Genomic DNA, 16,407 nt, shown 5'->3' on the forward strand with positions numbered 1-16,407 from the left:
CTCACACCAACCAAGAGCCCACTGGTAGCCGAGCCCCTTAGTCCTTGGTGCTTTTCATCCACACCATCACCAGTTGTTCCAGAGGGGGACAGCAGGTGAAAGGGCAGCAAGGAGGAAGAGGAGGAGCTACTGAATCTTAGAATCATAGAATCATAGAATAGCAGAGTTGGAAGGGGCCTACAAGGCCATCGAGTCCAACCCCCTGCTCACTGCAGGAATCCACCCTACAGCATCCCTGACAGATGGTTGTCCAGCTGCCTCTTGAAGGCCTCTAGTGTGGGGGAGCCCACCACCTCCCTAGGTAACTGATTCCATTGTCGCAGTGCTCTAACAGCCAGGAAGTTTTTCCTGATGTCCAGCTGGAATCTGGCTTCCTTTAACTTGAGTCCGTTATTCCGTGTCCTGCACTCTGGGAGGATTGAGAAGAGATCCTGGCCAGAAGTTGCCTGTTTGCAACCTCTGGCCCAGAGAGAGAGGGGTGGGTGGGGTGGGCAATTCTGAGCAATTTGTACAAATTGTGGTCAAATTTGTGGAACTTGTGGCCAAACTTGCGCAAATTACTTAGAAATTTACACAAATTGCGAAACCTGCGAAAACAAATGCCAAAAACGTTCCCAGAATTTGGGGATAAACCCTGCAGGTGAGCTTGCAACTGCAGATTGAATTGCACATGCCGCGGAACTCTTTCGAGTCATAAAAGAACGGAATCTCGCAGCGACGGACACCCCTCCTTTGAACTGGGTGCAGAAATGATAAACAACGGTAAAGAAAATAAAATCCATTCTCATGTAACTGTCTACCAAAATGTGAGCGTGGCCAATTGACCATCCATGGTTTTCATTGCTACACTGTTGGGTTTTTTAAAATAACTGTTAATATTGTGTTTTATTCCTTTTATCTTTATTGTTCACTGCTCCAGAAACTGCTTAGATGTGGAGTAGAATATAAATGTTGCAAATAACACACACACAAACACACACACACACACACAGACACGGCCATGCAAAATATTTCTTCTTTTTTATGCTAAGATCTAACCTTAATGCTGGCCTGAGGATGCCATTACCAATAATGAAATGCAGCTTTTCCAGGTTGGAGGTCGGTCGGTCTTCAAGCATGCTGTTGCCTTGGACGGTGGACTCACCATCGTGAAGACGTTTGGTTACCTAGCAAAATGGGTGTGGGTGGGTGTCAATTTGCGAAATGTGGGGATGTGGCATGATGCATTCCCCCTCCCCCTCCCCCTCCCTGTCCACGTGCACAAAACTTCAGCCAATCCAAGCCAGGCCTCCATGGGTGGATATTTTGCTCCCCCTTTGCGTTTTTGGAACCACGCTAGATAGCAGGAAGATGTTCTAGATCAGTGGTCTTCAACCAGTCCAGATGGGTGGGGCTTGTTGTTGCCTTTAGGGTGACCGTATGGAAAGGAGGACAGGGCTCCCGTGTCTCTGACAGTTGCATGGAGGCGGGAGTTTCAGCAGGTGTCGTTTGTACGTCATTGCATGCATGCAGCACTATGCTCAACGTCTAAAGTCCTCCTCTGGGTGCCTGCTCCGAGGGAAGCTTGGAGGATGGCAACAAGGGAGAGGGCCTTCTCAGTGGTGGCCCCTCAATTATGGACCGATCTCCCCAATGAGGCTCGCCTGGTGCCAACATTGTTATCTCTTCGGCGCCAGGACAAGACTTTTCACCCAGCCGTTTAACAGCATATGCTGAGTTTCTTTCTTAACTGACCCCAGAATAGTTGTTTTTAAATGGATATTGTCCGTTTTTATGGTTTTTATGGTTTAAATTTTTGTATATTTGTTTTTAATGTTCACTGTTTTTAATCTTTGTAAACCGCCCAGAGAGCTTTGGCTATGGGGCGGTATATTAAATAAATAAATAAATAAATCTGAGACCCATCTCGGACTCCCAGCCTGCAACATGGGACCCACTTTCACAATTGCCCAACATGGCGGCAACAGCTTTACAGCAACCCATCTGGACTGATCTCACGACCCACATTTGGGGAGCGACCCACCAGTTGAAGACCACTGCTCCAAATAATAGGTCATTTATTCACTTTTTGCTGATTTTTACGAATGCAATTATGCTTCAGCAATACTACTTCCCAGGCTTAGCCTCCTGGTATGGAGGCCCAGAGCCGGAGCAGTGCCGGTAGGGCAGCCTTCCTCAACATGGGGCGCTCCAGATGTGTTGGACTGCATCTCCCAGAATGCCCCAGCCAGCTGGCTGGGGCATTCTGGGAGTTGTAGTCCAACACATCTGGAGCGCCCCAGGTTGAGGAAAACTGTGGTAGGGCTTGATACTTGCTGCTAATGGTGGACCCTGAGTGCCCGAGCTGTCAAGAACTCCTCCTCACCTCTTCCGTTAACTTGGATTTCTTCTTGAGTGTCAAGGACACCAGTTTGTGCCGCACGCTGTTCTTCTTGTGGCTGTCAATGTGAGCGCTCTATGAAGGCAAGAGAAATGGGCTCATTTCCAATAGGGCTGATCCTGCGTGCTGAAAACACTGCTGTCTTTTGGGAGTTGAGAGAGCCACGTTTGAATCATACCAATCTAGTAAGAGAGGTGGCCTTTCTATTTTACAATTTAGGAAGTGAGGATGCAGAAAGTGATTTGCCCAAGGGTAGGGTGATCCTATGGAAAGGAGGACGGGGCTCCTGTATCTTTAACAGTTGTATAGAAAAGGGAATTTCAGCAGGTGTCATTTGTATGCACTCTAGTGCCCAGATACAAAAGAGGGCAGGGCTGTGATGGAGAGGGAATTTCACCAGGTTCTCCATATATACAAATGACACCTGCTGAAATTCCCTTTTTTATACCACAGTCAAAGGTACAGGAGCCCTGTCCTACTTTGCATATGGTCTCCTTACCCAAGGGCCCCTCATAAGTTTTGGTTAGTCACTTTATCCAGACTCCCTGATCTGTTAAATGGGAATTCCACCTCCTTGGACATGCACATGTTTCAGAGAAAGCCCAATTACTAAGAGCAACTCTACTTTAAGGGAAATTGCTTTGTTTACCTAGGGCTTTTCTGCTTCCTGGTTCTTTGTCTGGTCAGTTGCAAGGTATTATTATTATTATTATTATTATTATTATTATTATTATTATTATTGTTTTATTTATTTATTTATTACATTTTTATACCGCCCAATAGTCGAAGCTCTCTGGGCGGTATTATAATTATAATATAATTATGATTATAATTATATAATAATAATAATAATAATAATAATAATAATAATAACAATAATAATAATAATAATAATTCTCCTCCCACCTTTTCCCCAATACTGGGCCTCAAGGTGGCTAAAACTCACCCTAAAAATACAAAGAGCATTGTGGCATCTCCAAGCCTAACAGATTACAGTTGTGAACACTATGCGTACTTCCCTAGCAGTAAGTCCACTTGAACTCAATGCAGCTTACCTCTGAGTAGACATGAATAGGCTTGCAGCGTATTTTTATTTATTTAATTCCTTTACAGCAATCACTGGACAAGCAAGTTCTACTGGTGAAGCTCTTACCACCCAGAGAGCTTCGGCTATTGGGCGGTATAGAAATACAATCAATCAATCAAAAATAAATAAATACCTCTCCTTCGCTTTGCAGGGCTTGAAGTTCCTTTTTGTACGTCTTCTTCCCCAACGTCTCATAGATTTTGGTCATCACTGGGATCTTCTCGCTGCCATCGCTCATTGCTGTGTGATATTTGGGTTCAGGAAGGTCCCCCATGAAGCGAAGGATAGTGATCCACACCGCGAGAGCTGCCTATTTTTGTTTCAAAAGTAAATTTTAAGTATCGAGGGTCTTCGAGGATACACCAAAGAGAAGAACGCTAGACAAGAACTTTATTGTCCCTCTTAAACAAGGACAGAACAGCTATGAGAAACTCCTGGCTCCGCCCACATACAGCTAAGACCACAGCCACCTAGTGATTAAACCATGTAATGACACTGTCCACACAGCAACTGTTATCAATGACCTTGTCCTAAGCCACGGTGGTTAAGCGTTTTGAGCTAAACATTATGGCTTAGTGTGTTGTGTGAACCATTCCTAACCATGGTGGCTACATAACCACGGTTTAAACATGCTCACTAACCATTTGCTGAAAAAGGGGTTAGCGGCCTAACCATGGCTTAGCGTGTTGTCTCAACAGGCCCAAAAGGACAGAAGGGAGAGATTTGTTATAGCCTAAGTAGCCACAGTATGTTACTGGACACCAGGGGGGGATCTACACTACTGCTTTAAAGCACTTTAAAGCACTTTATAACAGTTTTGACAACTGTTGGGGCCCAGGACACACTGCATATACAGGTTTCAAAACGTTTTCAAAGTGCTTTAAAGCGCTTTAAAAGCAGTAGTGTAGATCCCCCCCAGGAAAAACTTCCTGGCTGTTAGAGCAGTACAACAATGGAACCAGTTACCTAGGGAGGTTGTGGGCTCTCCCACACTAGAGGCCTTCAAGAGGCCGCTGGACAACCCTCTGTCAGGGATGCTTTAGGGTGGATTCCTGCATTGAGCAGGGGGTTGGACTCGGTGGCCTTGTAGGCCCCTTCCAACTCTGCTATTCTATGATTCTATGGTGAGGTACAATGGGAATACCACGAATAGCTACTCTTTCTGGTATTAATTAATAAACTGTGAAACAATTGGCTCTACTAACAGGCTTGCTCCTCCCTCTCACACTTGAGATGGGCAGGGCCATTGGTTTCTATAGCAACAAAGCTAGAGAAGCACTTATTGGGAGCCAGGGTGGTCCAATGACGAGCGTGTTGGACTAGGACCAAGGAGCCCATGGTTCAAATCCCTGTTCACCCATGAGGCTCAATGAGTGACTTTGAGCTATCTCTTAGCCAACCTCACAGGGTTGTTGTGAGAATAAAACATGGGTGGAGATTGGGGAAAAGGTCATGAGCCCTTGAGGAAAGGCATGATATAAATGAATATCTACAGATAGTCATAGAGAGTGAAAGGTTTCCTAAATTTCCCACCCCTCAGAACCAGAGAAGATCCTTGGGGTCCGTTCGCGCAACTATGACTTCTCTACTCCCAAGCTGTTCATACAGACTCACCAGCTGGTCTCCTTCATCCTCATGGTACAGGAGTGGCTGCTTGAGAGGCCGGCGTATGTATGTGTGTGTAGTCGTGCCCTGGAAGTACGTGGCAGCAAACTTTGCAAATTTGTACTCTGAGAGGTCTTCCTCCTCTTCCTCGGGCAAGGGCAAGGCTGTGTCCAAGTCATCTTCCTCCAGCTCCTTTTGAGCTCTCTCAAGATCCTGGAGAAGAACCACCAGAGATTTAACTCGATTAATTTGGGGATTTCTCATTAGTGAAGGGCGAGCTTACCCCAACAGAAACCGTCATTCGCTTTCCAGGTTTCGAGTTCCTCTGTCCAGTCTCGAATGAAAGTTCTCCATTATTCCGAGTTCTTGTTTAGTATATATGAAATGCTACAGAAGCACAGGGTCTGCATTGCTCCCCTCCCGACCTCTCCTTCCTCAAAGTGCCCAGCTGTCCTCAGTGTTTCAACATGGCAGCACTTCCTGGAATGGTCATGTGACCACACCAGGGTATGTCACATGCGGTGGTCACATGACCATTCCAGGAAGTGTCCATCGGCTGAAATGCTATTTTCCTTTTGAAAAAGAGAAAGCTGCACTGCTACAAGTAGGATGACCATATGAAAAGGAGGACAGGGCTCCTGTATCTTTAACAGTTGTATTGAAAAGGGAATTTCTGCAGGTGTCATCTGTATATATGGAGAACCTGGTGAAATTTCCTCTTCATCACAACAGTTAAAGCTGCAGGTGCCCTGCCCTCTTTTAAATCTGGTCACTCTAGTATAGCTCCTGCACCATTAATTGTTGTGATGAAGAGGGAATTTCACCAGGTTCTCCATATATACATATGACACCTGCTGAAATTCCCCTTTCTATGCAACTGTTAAAGATACAGGAGCCCTGTCCTCCTTTTCATATGGTCACCCTAGCTACAAGATGAAATGAGTTGTTGTTTTTAAGTGGTAAAAACTTTGGAAAAAATCCTTTCTGGATGAAAGGACAGAGAAAAAAGTCATGCTGGATTCCAGCTGGACATCAGGAAAAACGTCCTGACTGTTAGAGCAGTACGACAATGGAATCAGTTACCTAGGGAGGTTGTGGGCTCTCCCACACTAGAGGCCTTCAAGAGGCAGCTGGACAACCATCCGTCAGGGATGCTTTAGGGTGGATTCCTGCATTGAGCAGGGGGTTGGACTCGATGGCCTTGTAGGCCCCTTCCAACTCTGCTATTCTATGATTCTATGATTCTATGCTCATAATCAATCTCGATTTGAATAATGTTCAATAGCCATCCAAGCTCAGTGCACATAGGAGCATTACAAACATAGCAGATTTAAATCACAAGCCATCTGATTTTGAGTTTTGCTGGCATGTTGATTCTTATATCTATTCCTACTTTAGGCCTGGATGTCCTGTCAGGTTTTGCGACTAGATTTAATTCAAAAGGCCATCCATCACTACAAACCACCAGTGAGTTTAGGAGGTCCATCATCTAAGGCTGGAAGAAGATTAAGGGGAATGTTCTTTCCTTCATAATTTCGATTGGCTATGCTGTTTCTCTGGCCTTACTAGGTACAACATAAGAACATGAGAAGAGCCCTGCTGGACCAGACCAAGGGTCCACCTAGTTCACACAGTGGCCCACCAGCTGTCGAACAGTAGAACCATTCCATGAAACGAGGTGCAACCCTTTCCTCTCAGTTACCTCGAAGCCGTTAGGCGCCTGTCCTTCTTGGCCAGGCAAAGAAGCTGTTGTTCCCAGGAATCCAAACATTTTGTCCACCATCTCGGAGTCATTCACGGGTTCGTTTCGGGCCTTCTCCATTTTCTGCAACAGCTCCTTCTTCCGGCGGGTTTCCTCTTTTTCCTTGACTTCCCTTTCGGCATCTTCTTGAGCTAACTGGGCCAGGCGTAACTAGGAGAGAACTATGACAATGAGTGAGCAGAATTTGAGATGGACACATGTGTAAAGGAAAAGGCCCCTTGAGGGCTGCAAGCCCCTTGCTGAATCCTCGTAAGACAAGTTCATGAGACCACCATTTCTTGCCAAGATGCAATGGTCTTTGCAAAATGAGTTCACTATCTTGAAACACGGGTTAACGTTCACCGGCTGCAAAACACATGCACAATAATAAAAAAAAAGGATTCACGAGCGCAATGATAATGATGATTAAGATGAATTCAATTTATTAGACACAATTCTCTCAAAAAGACTCAAGGCGACTTATATCAAGGGTCAAAACATAGAATGATTAAAAATAGCTCAAAGAAATAAACGAAGGCCGAGGCCCGATAAAACAAATAAATTAAGGAGTCCCAACATATGTAGTCAGTAGAGGAAAGTTTTAACCCAGTGCTGTAAACAAGATAATATGGGCATTAGGCAGGCCTCACTGGAGAGAGCATGCCACTTTCAGGGAGCCACCACCAAGAAGGCCCTTGTTGCCATCCTACGAACCTCCTTCAGAGGAGGCACTTGGAGGAGTGCCACAAATGATGAGAGTAGTGTAGTGAGTAGGTTCATAACGGGAGAGGTGCTTTGTCAGGTCCCAAGCCATGTAAGGCTTCACAGGTCAAAATCTGCAACTTGAATTGGGCTCGGAAATGTACAAACAGTGAGTGCAAGCAGATCAGAATCAGTGTTATATGCTCAGAACTTCTGGTCCCCGCTATCAATTTGGCTGCCGCATTTTTGCACAAGCTGCAGCTTCCAAACTGTCTTCAAGGGCAGCCCCATGCAGAGTGCATTACGGCAATCTAACTTGAAGTTAGCAGAGCATAGACTACTAAAGCCAGGTTATCCCAGATGGGGGGTGTAGCTGGGTCACCAGCCAAAGCTGGTAAAAGGCACTCTGTACCACCTGAGCCTCCAGTGAGCCTCAGTTATCACCCAACATCTCTGAGAAGGAGGAGCCCCAGGGACAAAGTGTCTCAACCCCAGTGATGACGCATCGGTGCACAAGTTAATTAAGCATCTGTACAAGGAGAAGGTAAGTGCTATTTACTTATGTATTTATCTATTAATAATTTATCAAAACTCATTTAAAGTCATAAATCGACTGATGCTAAAATAAGGTAATAGCAAAGGGTGCTAAATCCCAGAAGGGTAAGCTCTTACAAACTCGCTCTCCTTTATTCCTCATATCGAGGCAGTAGCTAAATCTTGTCGTTTCTTCCTGTATAATATTGCCAGGATTCGACCATTTTTGTCTGTCTCTTCTGCCAAGACTCTCGTTCACGCACTGGTTATCTCTCGGTTGGACTACTGCAACCTCCTCCTCTCTGGCCTCCCCTCATCTCACATCAGTCCGCTGGTCTCTGTCCACCACTCTGCCGCTAAGATCATCTTCCTGGCCCGCCGCTCTGACCATGTCACTCCACTTCTGAAATCTCTTCATTGGCTCCCAATTCATTCCAGAATCCAATATAAACTTCTCCTGTTGACCTTCAAAGCTTTTCACGGTCTAGCTCCTGCCTATCTCTCCTCTCTCATCTCACACTATTGCCCCGCTCGTGCTCTTCGCTCCTCTGATGCCATGCTTCTTGCCTGCCCAAGGGTCTCTACTTCCCTTGCTCGGCTTCGTCCATTTTCCTCTGCTGCCCCTCATGCCTGGAATGCTCTTCCAGAACACCTGAGAACTACCAACTCAATCACAGCTTTTAAAACACAGCTAAAAACTTTTCTTTTCCCTATAGCTTTTAAACTTTGAGTTTGTTCTGACTCTATACTGTTAGCTTCACCCTTCCCGGTGCCTGTTTACACTTCCCTGTGCCTGTTTGCATTCTCCTTCCCTTCTTATTGTTTACTACAACTTTATTAGATTGTAAGCCTATGCGGCAGGGTCTTGCTATTTACTGTGTTATCTGTACAGCACCATGTACATCGATGGTGCTATATAAATAAATAATAATAATAATAATAATAAACTTACAGTTGGGAGCTACAATGGCACGAAACCTTTGCAAGATTTTTTCTTGCCAGCCAGCTGCAAACTGAAACTTGCTTCTCCAACATTGGCTACAGTTAGGATGCTGTCTGATACACACTTACCTAGCCGCCAAGTCCTATCGAACTCAAAGCGACTTACTTTTAAATAGACACTGTCATGTCTAACCCTACTGCCCCTGTTTTGGAAGAAGATATTTCAGGTAATCAATCAGAATCAGATTCGGAACTAGAAGACGCAGCGCCAGACACCAGCCAGCCAGTACCAGTGGGGGAGGAAGCTCTCACGGGCGATTCCCCAGCTGGGAGTCAGCCGTCTCCAGAGCTTATCTCTTCAAGGCCAAATCCTACACACTCGGTGGGAAGTGAGCTTTCTTCCGGAGGTGAGCGTCCCGACAAGCTAGCTGATGCTAGGGTCTGCCGGAAGCTCAAACGCACGGCGCGGAAGGAAGGTGTGAGAAAGTCAGTTCGATTATGCGAGAACCTGCCTCCACACCAGGCTCTGTGAAGTTACGGGCGTTTGGGAAGTGGTTTCCTATTCTTCTTGAGCGGACAATTGTCTCACTTAGTTTGCATAGTTTTGTCTAGGGGGACGTTTCCAAGAGGTTAGACTCTCTTCAGGTAGAAGAAATGTTTGTTGCTTAATAAAAGCTTTGTGGATTATTTAGCAAGGCTCGTCATTTCCCTCCCATCGAAAGCAGGAGTTTTCTGAGAAACACGACAGACACACATAGGAATCTGATGTGCAACTGCCAAACTATATTTCTCCTGTCCCTTTACACAATAACAGAATCCTAGCCCTAGCCATCAACCCTCTACCACAGACCGTGGTAAGACCTGAATTCTTGGCTCTGGAACAGATTATCCTTAAGCAAACACATTGTCCAGTGGTCCCATATGGTTCTGGTAACATGGAACCTGTAGGGATGGTGCGAGCATCTGACCCACATGTCCGCCCCTCACGGAGCCAGTCGGATGTGCTCGGGCGCTCGTGAACCCCCTGTGGCCGCTTGGGCGTGGGTCCACCCTGGCTTCCAGCCCTTTCCCCCTGCTGTGTTAACGGCAGCCACCATTAACACAACGGGGGAAATGTGCATTTTCCAGAACCTTAAAAGGGCCTTAAAAGCCGCCACTAATACAATAGAGGGAAAGTCCCAGAATCCAGGGCGGGCGGCTACTGAGTGCTCACGAGCCCTGCGAGAGCTCAGCGGGGGTCTCGTGCGTCCTGGTTTATGGGGGAGAGCTGCAGGCGCGTCAGGGTGAGCGTTTGCCGGTTTCGGCCAGCCCTAGTAACCAGTAACCCCATGGGGGCTGCTGAAAGGCCCAGCGCCTTCCCACGTCACCATTGCCCAGTGACAGCGGCCTGGGGAAGGAGAGCCACATAATTTCTGCAACCCACCTAGTCCTTTTCTCACATGTTTCCACAGGGTGTTGTCGGATCACAGGAAGGCAACTGCCGTGCCCCTGTGGTAGCACGTGACTTGGGACGGGTGGATTCTACACAAACACAGACATGGAGAGAAAACACGGCGACCCACTTGGTGTTTCTTTTCGGCTTCCTCCTTGGCTTTTTTGGCACTCATTTCCTTCCGGAGTCTCTCCTCTTCCAGCAGACGCAGCTTTTCTGCTTCCAGACGGCGGTAGTACTGGGGAACGGGAAGCGAAAGCACCGCTTGAGTGGTCTGACTCAGTCAAGACCCATGGCCCCACCGGGACCCCCTTCTGGCCCTCTAAGGAACCCCCTTTCCCAGATCCCACCCTTTTCACCGATCCTTTGGGGGCTGCCCAGTTTTTGCAGTTTTTCCTCCTTTCTGAAAGGTGGCCATACCTCTCCTAAGGTTTCGTTGCTGGTAATAAGAGCTTCAAGCTAAAGTGGGGTGGTATTTCGGCCCCTCCCCTTTTGGCCTCAGCCCCGCCCACCACTGGAATTCGCCCCCCAAGATCCTTCTCCAAAACCAAATTCGGCCCTCGGGTTGAAAGAGTGCCCACAATCCTGGACTAGGCAGTCCGTTTAATTCATGAACCACCCTCCGAAGACGGCCGGATGGGAAGGGAATGGTATTCAGGAAGAAAGGGCCAAACTAGATGTGACATGGGAGGCCTGGGAAGTGAAGGGTCTATTTTTTAAAACAAAAACAACCGCCCCCCCTTAATATAGCTGTGGGTGGTGTCAGCATTGGATCACAGCAGCGATTTCGTGGCTGGATGCTTAACACTTTCCCTACGTGCCATGGGTGTGCTAAAAGTCACCTTTCACCGGCTAATTTTTTCCCAGCAAGGCGACAGAAATGTAGGCCACAGCTAGACCTAAGGTTCATCCCTGGATCGTCCAGGGGTCAAACCTGTTCATCTACGTGACACACAGGGGATCCAGTGCTCAGGCAGGGGCGAACCCTGGATGATCCCAGGATAAACCTTAGGTTTAGCTGTGGCCGTAGACTCAGTATTTTTTCCCTTGTGAGCAGAAAAGCAGATTGGGAGGGCAATTTGGGCCTAATCTACGCCAAGCAGGATATTCCACTATGAAAGCGGTATGAAAGCAGTACATAAAAGGCAGGAGCCACACGACTGCTTTATAGCGGTATTGAAGTGCACTGACAACTGTTGGGGCCCATTGACACACACCATATACCGCTTTCATAGTGCTAGATCCTGTTTGGTGTGGCTCCTGTCTTCTATATACTGCTTTCATACTGCTTTCATAGTGCAATATTTTGCTTGGTGTAGGTTAGACCCTGGGTTGGAAAGGAAGGGGTTAAGCAAACCCCTCTGCCCTTTGCTACTCTGATTAAATGTGGAAGCCTACACTAGGGATATTAAAGGAATCCATCCAGGGTGGGGGTGAGGTTCGCTGAGCTTTCAGCAGCTCAGTCCCCACCCCAGACTTTGGCTCACTTACTCACAAGCTGGCCTAACTCGATCTGTATCGAGGGTCCATCTAGTCCAGCACTCTGTTCACACAGCGGCCAGCCAGCCATTGGCCAGGGACAACAAAGCAGCACATGAGTGCAACAGCACCCTCCCACCCATGTTCCCCAGCAAATGGTGCACACAGGCTTACTGCCTCGGATACTGGAGGTAGCACATAACCATCAGAGCTAGCAGCCATGGATAGCCTTCCAACCCCCTTTTAAAGCCATCCAAATTGGTGGCCATCACCACATCTTATGGTGGTCCCCATTCGGTTCTAGTATTTTGAGAGAGGGAGAAAAATGTCTCCCTCTCCACGTTCTTAAAATCACCGTTTATGCAATCTGCAGCCGCAATTTTCGTAATTTACGCAAAGTTTGGCCGGAATATGCTTAATTCGTGCAAATTACGGCTGCATTCAGTGCACAATTAAGCATATTGACGCTGCAGTTTGCGCAAATTATGCAAAACTGTGGTCAAAATATGCATGAATTATGCAATTTGCGTAAATGGCGTTTACGCAAATCCTAAGACCACAAAGAAACCAAGGTTGTTTCAAGCTCTTATCAGCCTTTAAATCACTTGAAAACACACTCCCCGTAATTAAAATGCAGCAAATCCTCATGAATCAATTTAAGGCATGGTTTATTGAAGCTTCTCCAGGATTTTCAAGTAGTGGCGGAGAAGATAACAAAGAGTTTCAACCTCTGCAGTTGTGTTCTATTACCTTCATAAAAGTAAGGGGTTTTCATGTCGTTAATACCAGCTTAAGAGCTGTTTCTTTGACATCTCCAGATAAATATCTGAGGAAGTTGGGCTGGCAAAGTTGACTTCCTGATATCTAGATTTCCAGTGACTTTTGTGAACCGCCCAGAGAGCTTCAGCTATTGGGTGCAGGGCCGGTGCTACCATAGAGGCCACTCAGGCGGCCGCCTAGAGCGCCAAGCTAAGAGGGGCACCGGGCACAGCGCAGCACTCATGCGCATTGGCTGTGAGCCAGCCCGGACCGAGGATTCAGCTGGGCCTGGGTGGGCGAGATGGCGCCCCGCGCCCGCCCAGCTGAAGCGAAGCCGGGGATGCTGGGGTGGGGGTGGGGGTGGGGTGGCTCCACGTTCGGACTTCCGGTACGCGCCCGGAAGAGAGAGAGAGAGAGAGAATGTATGAGTGAATGGGGTGCATGGGGTGAATGCATATGTTCATGCATGTGTTTGTTTGGAGTGAGTGATGCTGAGTGTGCGTGCGCATGTGTGTGTGAGTTGGGGGGGATGATTTGGAGGTGATATTCCTATTAAATAATGCATTTTAGACCCACAGACGTTCCTTCCAATTTGTTTGCTATAATTGGCACGGCGTATTTCTTGCACTTGAAAATAAATTTAGCAGTTTCAAGTTTTGTGCTTCTTATTTTTTCCAGGAAACATCTGTTCTTAAAAATCAAAGTTGGCGGGGGGCGGAGCTTGGCAGCCATGGCGGTGGCAGGTTTCTTCTGAGGCTCTGAGCGGCGTTGCCGGAAAAAGCAATTATCTATTTTTTAATGGGCATAAATCTTTGAGCAAACGACAGGAAATGATTATAAAAGCTATCGGAGCTGGAAAGTGTTGAGAAGAGCCGATGGGATGAGGTGAGCTTGACGGAATGTCTTTATAAACTGCAGAGGCAAAACCGAAAGTAAAGTAACATGATTGATGTCGCAGTTTGAAAAGAAAGAACTTATGCTTGTTAGACGTTGATCTGATTTACAGCGATCCTCACTTCTCATCCTTTATCTTAAGTTGGAAAGATTGAAATACTGGCTTTGAAGTTGTTTGCTGTAATCTTTGTAAAGTGGAAAGTGGAAGCTGTTTGCGGTGTGCCGAGAAGGGGGGGGTGAAGGGGAAGAAACAGCATTCTGTGAGGGAGATGTGGGATTTTGAGAAACTGTGAATGATTGGATCTGATCCCCTCTAGTGAATGCTGTTGTGAACTGAATATATTTCCTCCCCCTCGGGAAGAAGGTGGTGTGTTTGGCACATAGAAGAGAAGCCAGTAAAAGTTGCTAAGGAAGTGGGGGCTCTAAGATTTATGCCCTACTCAGAAGGGTCCTATGTCCAACATTAAAAAAAAGATTAAGAAGTGGGAAAAGTTGAATATACAAAAAAAGAAACCTTCAAATCATAATTTAACCCACCTCTCCCACCTGGAAGATACAGCCCCTGGAATAGACCAGGAAGACGAAGTTATAGACCCAGTTTCTTTGGATACAGTACCAAATAAAGAAAAGAATATGGCTGAAGGGGGAAAAGCAATGGACAGCAACTTTCCCTCCCTAGCAGAAATTAAGGCAGTTATTGTAGAGAATAATATCATCATTTTTAAAAAAATGGATCTGCAAATGAATGAATTTAGACAACAAATGCGTGTTCTTTCGGATAAGACCGCAGAAAACTCGGATAAGATCAAAGAGATAGAGGCAAAAGCGGAATTGGACCAGAAGAAGCAAGAGGCTTTTGAAAAATCAACAAATATTCAATTTAAGGAATGGGAATTACGTCTGATCGCCTTGGAAGACCAATCTCGTAGATCTTCAATTCGAATAAAGCAGCTGAAGCAGATACAAGGAGAAGATCTTAGAGAAATCATTCTGAACTGGTTCAAAGAGCTGATGCCTGACATACCAATAGATGGATCGGATCTGGACCGAGTCCACTGCGTGGGGGGGCAAAACTACAAAGGGACTAGAGATATTTTGGTGAAATTTGGTAACTATTATAAAAAAGAGCAAATCATGAAAGAATTGAGATCTTTAACCCAGTTACAATATAAAGGCAAAGCAGTGCAAATTTATAATGATCTTTCTCAACATACATTAAATTGGAGACGGAGTATTAAACCAATAACTGGAATGTTAATGCAGAACAAAATTCCATACGCATGGGGTTACCCGGTTTTCTTAAGATTTACATATGGGAGGAGGGAACACAGAGTAACCTCATTGGATCAAGGTAAAGAATTGCTGAAGAGGCTGGGTCTGGATGGGGAAGCAAATGGGGCTGGAGTGGGTGGGGGAGGGAATGAGGCTGGGACATCTGGAGAGTAAGAGAATTGTTAATTATGTTTGGAGATAATTGCAAATAGAAATGCTAATATAGAAACCTGCCGGCCAGGCGCAGCACTGCCTCCCCCCCCCTTTAAAGTAGATGGCTGGAGTACTAGACTCACGGGGATATGGGGGGGGATTAGAGTGGGGGGGTGGGGAGGGGGGGAAGGTAGGAGAGGAGGGATTGGGGTAGGAGGGTGGGGGTTTTATGTATGGAGTTTGTTTTTTTATGTAAGCAAGTTTGAACTGCTGAGCACAAGGGATCGGAAGAGATTTCAAAAGGGTGATTATGGATAAAAAGATAAAGGTATCAACACTCAATGTTAAAGGTTTGGGGGCAGTCGTGAAAAGGAAGAGAATAGAACAAATGCTTAATAAAGAGGGATCAGATATTATAATGGTCCAAGAGACACACCAAGGCTCCGAGAATTCGAATATGATAAAATTAAAGTGGTTAGCCTATTATGAAAAGTCATTAGGGACATCGAAAAAAAATGGAGTGGCCACTTTGATTTCAAAAAAAAGTGGGTTTATATTAGAAGAAGTAAAAAAGGATGATAAGGGCAGATATCTTATGTTAAAAGGTAAAATTGAGGGAAAGGTCTATACTTTGATTAATGTTTATGCCCCAAATGAGAGGCATAGAGAGTTTTTTATAAAGTTGTTTAAAGAAATAGAAGAATTTAAGGAGGGGTATGCTATATTAGCTGGGGATTTTAATATGGTTATGGATAATAAACGGGACAGGTCAAATCCCACTAATGCTGAAAAGAGGAACAATATGACTATATTGAATAAATTAGTAAAAGAAAATGATTATTTAGATTCGTGGCGTTTACTTAACGGGAATAGGCCTGGATTTTCATACTTTTCCCCAGTTCATCATACATACTCCAGGATAGATTATATATTTGTTTCAAAAGATTTTGCAACGAGGATTTGTAAAATGGAAATGGGGGTAATAAAAGTAACTGATCATGCCTTGTTAAGTCTAGAATTTACAGTTAAGAAAGATTATAAAGAGGCATATAGATGGAAGCTGAATACAAAGATATTGAAATATAATAAAATAGTAGATAAAATTCGGAAGGAACTGTCGGAGTCATGGGAAATTAATGAAAAAGGAGGAACAGCTGGGTCAGTCATTTGGGACACCATGAAGGCTGTAGCAAGAGGAATCTGTATTAGAGAAACATGTAGTTTAAAAAGACAACAACGTGCAGAACAGGAAAAGTTAGAGATAGAAATTAAAAACTTGGAGGAAAGATATTGGCGAGTTAAAGATAAATATAAATTAGTGGAAATACAAGCTAAGAAGAAACAATTAGAAAATTTAAATATAGAAGAGATTCAAAAGAATTTAATGTATATGAAAAGGGAATATTTTGAAAACAGTGATAAGAACT

At 45.4% G+C, this 16,407-nt stretch overlaps 1 protein-coding gene across 1 annotated transcript in view; it reads right to left on the reverse strand.

Annotated features, from left to right (window-relative positions):
* MYO7A (myosin VIIA) overlaps nucleotides 1–16,407 on the reverse strand; it is a 146,783-nt gene that overhangs the window by 48,214 nt on the left and 82,162 nt on the right. The window contains exons 21-26 of the mRNA XM_063127222.1: nucleotides 10,554–10,661; nucleotides 6,775–6,984; nucleotides 5,082–5,285; nucleotides 3,601–3,777; nucleotides 2,366–2,455; nucleotides 1,039–1,166 (exon numbers count right to left, since the gene is read on the reverse strand). Coding sequence (XP_062983292.1) covers nucleotides 1,039–1,166; nucleotides 2,366–2,455; nucleotides 3,601–3,777; nucleotides 5,082–5,285; nucleotides 6,775–6,984; nucleotides 10,554–10,661 — 917 coding nt within the window. The remainder of the gene's footprint in view (nucleotides 1–1,038; nucleotides 1,167–2,365; nucleotides 2,456–3,600; nucleotides 3,778–5,081; nucleotides 5,286–6,774; nucleotides 6,985–10,553; nucleotides 10,662–16,407) is intronic.

This window comes from Elgaria multicarinata, chromosome 5, assembly GCF_023053635.1.
Source record: "Elgaria multicarinata webbii isolate HBS135686 ecotype San Diego chromosome 5, rElgMul1.1.pri, whole genome shotgun sequence".
Lineage (NCBI taxonomy): Eukaryota > Metazoa > Chordata > Lepidosauria > Squamata > Anguidae > Elgaria > Elgaria multicarinata.